This window comes from Poecilia latipinna, unplaced genomic scaffold, assembly GCF_001443285.1.
Source record: "Poecilia latipinna isolate Pla-1442-1.1 unplaced genomic scaffold, P_latipinna-1.0 Scaffold7, whole genome shotgun sequence".
In the NCBI taxonomy this organism is placed as follows: Eukaryota; Metazoa; Chordata; class Actinopteri; order Cyprinodontiformes; family Poeciliidae; genus Poecilia; species Poecilia latipinna.
Genome location: NW_015112623.1, coordinates 250,483 through 256,482, shown reverse-complemented (window position 1 = coordinate 256,482; position 6,000 = coordinate 250,483). Strand labels below are relative to the sequence as shown.

The 6,000-nt window shown below is 39.6% G+C and overlaps 1 protein-coding gene across 1 annotated transcript in view; it reads right to left on the bottom strand.

Moving 5' to 3' along the window:
* Positions 1 to 6,000, bottom strand: part of gabrg3 (gamma-aminobutyric acid type A receptor subunit gamma3) — a 44,704-nt gene that overhangs the window by 37,900 nt on the left and 804 nt on the right. The window contains exons 2-3 of the mRNA XM_015020323.1: positions 5,390 to 5,580; positions 5,053 to 5,198 (exon numbers count right to left, since the gene is read on the bottom strand). Of these exons, the coding sequence (XP_014875809.1) occupies positions 5,053 to 5,198; positions 5,390 to 5,442 (199 nt within the window). The 5' untranslated portion in view covers positions 5,443 to 5,580. The remainder of the gene's footprint in view (positions 1 to 5,052; positions 5,199 to 5,389; positions 5,581 to 6,000) is intronic.

The window sequence follows — 6,000 nt, the reverse complement described above, 5'->3', positions numbered from 1 at the left end:
ACCCCCGAGAACACAGCACAATCAAAAAAAAAAAAAAAAAAAAAAAAAAAAAAAAAAAAAACATTTGCATCCGCGCACATAATTTGGACTCGCTAATTAAACTAACATGTATTTGGACAGGAAGTTGAGTTACCCAAAGGAAATAATTGAATACACACTCCAGATGTGTAAAGAACACAGTGAATGTCTCTGACAAGAATCCAAAGCTGTGGCCTTCAGCTGTGCAGTTATAGCTGCACTTGGTAACTTTTATTAAAAACTATTTCTTTTACATAATTGTTGGAACTGTCTTAGCGTGAGAGATAATCTGTGAAAAGAGTAGAGTTCCTCTGTCTCCTCCCACTGCTAAGAAGAAACAACCAATCACAGACAGGAGGCGGGTCTTATCGCTGTCAATCATGGTCGTGTATGTGTCGCTCTTCTGCAGTACAGCTTCTCACAGTCAGCAGAGCCCATTACAAATGCTAAGGCTATCGTGAAGGTGGATAAACTGTTTTTCTGTAACTGTAAGCTGTTTCTCCACCATTAGCACATTTAGCAGCGTGTTCACGAGGTTGACTGACAGCACTAAGGCTCTCCTCCTGGCTCTGGTTGATTGTTTTTGGCAGTTTGATAGTCAATTTTTACAGTCTTTCAGAATTTTACTGACAGTAAAAATGTAATAACAAAATTCATGCTCACTCTATAAAACACTGCCTGTCTGTATTGACTAACATTTGGTGACTGTTGAATTCAGCTAACGTTTGCTTGTTTTACCTTAAAGATAAAAGGTTATTTCTTTTCTGACGAATCTCAGCCCAGCACTTCTGGTAAATATTTTTTCTCTCACATTTGAATTTTTGTCGTTATTTGTGACATAATAATATTTCTTGCTCTTCCCAACATCAAACATGGAGTATCTGCATATCTAGTTTGATGTAATGCGATTTTCCACTTCAGAACAAAATCAGTACAACTCTCAGCTGTGAAACAGGTTTGACCTCCTTTTGTTGCTGTACAAAGTCACATTGACATTGAATCCTGAAGCCCAGTAAACACTCCGGTATTTAGAAACAAACTAATGTTAAGCTTTTATGTGTGTTTTTTTTTAAGTCCATCACATCAGTGATGGTGGGATTAATTAGCGTAAATTACCAGAGTTAATTCAGGTTAATAAAAAAAAAGCTAGCTATGCTGTAACAGTTATATTTTAATATGCTGATTTAGCTGTTGCAACATGCAGTAGTTACATGCATGTTTAGACTAAAACATGCGAGCTGGACCTCTGTAAGCAGCATTCATTTGGATTTTTATTCACCAATTCACTTCAATTTCAACTTCTGTTTTTAAACTCTACATTTTTCTGTGAAGCTCTTTGAATTGTATTGTAAACCAAATGTGTTATACAAATACATTCTCCTTGCTTATTGTATTTCAGTGTAAAGGTGACTTTGTTTTTTTAAACATTGACACAGCATCCTACTGCCCCAGTAGACTTGTTTTTATTTTTATTCTTCACATCTATCTCAGTTTTAATTGTACTCAGTGTTAGGCAAAGAATATAGTATAAAAAAATTGCCACTGCTACTTTTGGAGAATCTTTATAAGTATTTTTAGTCTAGTTTCTGGTGCATATATTGAAATAAGACAAGACTAACTTACAAGTAACTTTTCATCACAATATAGGAGCTTGTTTTGAGTAGATAACTCCTTCATATTAATGAAAAATATGAAATTTTTCCAATTTAACAAATGAAATAATTATTTTTCATCACTATTAAATAATAATCAACTCAAAACGAGCTCCTATTTCATGCTGAAAAGTGACTTGTATGTTAGTTTTATCTTATTTCAAATGTACGGAGAGATTTCCACCAGAAACTAAACCAAAAACTGTACAATTTTTTTTTTGCTGTGTTAGGAATTCATGCTTTCAGTTCTGTGTTGAATCAAGTATTTAATGTCCTGTTATATTAGGATGAGATTATATTTTTTAGGGATTTCATGACACGAAACTTTAAAATGATCACTTTATAAAACTGTAGTTCAGTCATGTCTGAGGCATTCCCGTGTTTTTCTGCGTCCAGACTGCTGTAGTTTGCGCCACATTTTGACAGGAAGAGGTCAGGCGGGGCCAATTTACCGACAACTACGTTAGCGCTACGTGTCACTAAATCCTTCGCGCTGCTCCGAAACGGTATATTTGGAGGAATCTCTTTTTGCAAAAGCAGATTTCAGTCGAGCTCAAAGGGTTTAAAAAGGATTTGGGCAGGGATCACTGCTGCATAGTCTGAAACAATGCATCTTTTCATTTTCTATCCAGTCTTTTGTGGTGTCAAATATGTGCTTTTTGTAATTTTTCTGTAAAAAAAGAAGAAAAAAAAAACAGACCTTCACATCATGTCTGACAAGTACATTTTCCTTTCAAACACCTTTTCAGTCCTGGGATTTTATTGTCTGGTCTGAAAAATGCATGTAGGTGAAAACTACCAAAGGGACCGCTCAGCATCTGATGGGAGAAAAAAACCAGACAAAAAACAGAACGATCTGACAATAATAAGAAGAAAGTGACTGGCTTTTAACGACCCAGGAGGTGATTGAGCGGCAAGAGAACTAGATGGGACAAATCGGTGCAAGACAGTCCATCTGGGGAAGAACCTGAACCAAGAAGCTGAAGCAAAAATGACACATAAATGAACAAAGACGGAGTAAGAGGAGTCAAATGACTGAACTGAGTAAAAAGCTAAAGACTTTCATTAAACCCTTCCAGACTGAATGTATCGGCGACGACACAGCCGAATTTGCAGTATCGTAACTTATTACGGTACTGGACGGTAAACTGAGAGCTGCCCATCAACACACAGAGTTTACAGGCCTCACAGTCCAGCCAGGCGTCTGTTGATTAATGCACTGCTCCATGGTTCAATGCGTATTGTGGGACTGAGATGCGGCTTCGCTTCTATTCCCACAGAATGTTTTACGTGTTCCAACATTTACAAACTGAAGAGAATCTATACCAATTTGTTTCTGTATAAAAAGACTCTGACAGTAACCTTTAAAGGTAAACTATTATGCTTCCTTAGCGTAGGTCTATAGGCTGCAAAACAACAGTTTTTGCACAAAATCATTTGTACATAGTGAGATCTCAGTTTGGTCAGTTCTGCCTATTTGAGCTCCTTTCAGATTGAGCTTTAAGTCAAAACGAGCTCCTAGCGCCGACTGCAACTCCATGTCTACGTTCAGATGTAAAAACGGCTACAAACCGATGCGCAGTTATACAACCGTATCCCTTTGAAAAGCAGAAGTGGAGCCGCCTGCACAACCAGCAAAAATGCAGCAGGTGGTTTCCGGATGTTAAGTCAACAACAAGAGACTTGTCTTTTCCAGCAGCCAGCTGATCAAATGTGCTGGAGCTCCGCTTTGGTTGCTAGGTAACGGGGGGGCTGAGCTTAGGTTGGGGTTGCTAGGTAGCATCGCAGTGCCTGTCGATTGTAACTCAACATTTGGGAGGTTTTTGAAATGGCTCCTTTTCTATTGACACCAAAAAAAAAAACACATGAACTTAGTGCCAAAAACGCCTGGATGTCTTTCTTCTTCTTTTTAAATAATCTTGTTCTTGTTTCTTTGTTTAGATCTTGTTGTTTGGTTTGACCTGTTTCTTCTAATGGTGCCGGCTAGTGTGTTTCCAATTCTGGAGAAAACCAGAAAGATTTTGGCTACGGGGAGGATAAGAAAACAAAATCCACCAACAAGAAAAAAAAAAAGTCAAAATGTCTGCCGACGCCGTTTCCTCGTCACCTTCCTGGATACTTTGACTACACTACTGCGCAATCGCCATCAGGAGATACATCAAAACTGGCTTTTACTCAAATAAAAACAACAGAATGTAAGATACATTTTTGCTGTAGATGTTGGACAGACTCACAGCCTGTAGGAGATGCTGGAAGAAAATAAGCGTCTTTACAGGCAACATGTACAGACCTAGAGGTGAATACGGTAACTATAGTTACAGTATACTGGTATACTACAGCAACATGACCTTCTTCACTCTTACTGCTTTGGTAACATCCATCTCTCTGTAAACTATTATTTGGTTGAAAAAGATACTAAATTATGTGAATGCACTTATGTCTTATTGAATATTCTGCTGTATCCTCTTCCAAACTTTTCATCCATTTTTAGTTTTTTTTATTTTTTTAATTTTTTGCTCAACATGTTTTATTCATCGTCCTGGTTGAGAACAGAGATGGTTTGAGCTTCCTGCTACATTACCTGTTTAATTACCTCATTTACTCTGGGTTTAGGGTCCTAGTCCAAGTATAAACATTTTGAACAAACAGCAAACAAAACCCTGAAATTCAGGTTTAGAACATATCAGAATATGACATGAATCGAATGAAACTGAACACTGAACAGTAAGTTCAGGCAGTGCTCAACAGACGCCTCCTTTTTTGCTTTAATTAGTGCATCGGTGTGGCATTGCATGACCTTAAGGGACCATGATTCTGTTTCTAAACCAAATACACATTGTGCTTTAATTAGGACATTAGAACACAGAAAAAAAAAAAAAAAAAATGTCCAGTCTTTGTTTTCCTCAGCCCAGTTTGGATGCTTCATGGTGTCATCACAAAGAGGGCAGCACCGGGTCCAGGATACGTCGGTGTTTCTCTTCCAGCTGCTGTGATTTTTCACTCAAACACGTTGACTTCTTTCTTTAGAGTCCTCTCACAGCTGCAGTTTTCCCTGCTGCTTGTTCTGCCACACTTTGTCCTTCCACTCATCTTTCTGTTGATATAATTAGGTGCAGCTCTCACAACTTGTTCTGCAACCACCTTTTGTGAAGTCCATGCCTGCCTCAGGCGTGAAACTCTTTATATTGAACATCTTTTTATTATTATTATTATTATTATTTATGTAAAATTCTAATTTTCTAATAAGTAGACATGAAATATTTCAGTAGTAGAATCCATACAATGTAAATGTTCAGTTTTGGAACTGATTTTCAGAACTATAATTCACTTTTTTTCCCCCCACCCAATTTATTTTGATGCCCCCAAAAGAAGCGGGTCTTACCTCCAATGTCCGGCCTCAGCTTCTTGTCATACTCTTTGAGTAAATTATTGAGGATTTCCGTGGTGTCTGTTTCCTGGGATTTAGGAGCCAGCATTTGGTTCACAGTGACATCCTCGTAGTCCTCCTCATACTGCACTGCTAAAGAACTGGAGAGAGGGGAGGAAAGAAGCTCATGTTTAACAGGACGAGCGATGCGCGGAGAGCGTGCGTTTAGAGGAACTTAGACATAAAGTTTCAAAGAAAATCCCGGCAACGAGGATATGGAAATCCGTTTCTTTTCTCTTTTTTGGAAGAAAACGAAAAAGAAGAAGAAGAAGAAGCAAGGTGCGCCTCTTACCAGGTGAAAAGGACCGACAGAAGTCCGACGCCAGCCAGGGAAGCGCGCGTCATGTTTCTCGGAGGGAGAACAAGTAGACAGAGACGAGTCAGCGGACGGTGCCTGTGCGCACTCCACGGTCACCGCAGCACTGAGCGGAAACAGGAGCGGGAGGAGGGGGGCTTCATGGTTTCCAATCCAAGCCGATATGTCTCTCGGTGAGAATAATAATAATAAAAATAAAAACCCATTCATATCCTTCCGTGGTGGCCGGTTTTCCCCACTCCCCGCCCTCCCCACCAGACACAAACTCAGCAGTTTGTCACCGGTGAGGACTGCAGCGCTCCTCCATCCACAGCGCAGGTGCGCAGCGCAGGTGCGCAGCTACCGTGCGCACCTGCGCCCTTTACGCAGGTGCGCACGGTAGCTGCGTTCTCTGAGAGGCCAGAATTCATCAGCTGAGGGGAAAAAAAATAAATAAATAAAAAAATAAAAAAATAGAGAACTCCTCTGTGCCGAAGTCACCCAGGAGTCGTTACACCTGCACGGAAATACTTTTTGTTGAGCTTTTTGCCTTCGTTCTTCCCTCCCGATTAATTACACAGTAGAATGTCCTCGACGTGTTTCGACAC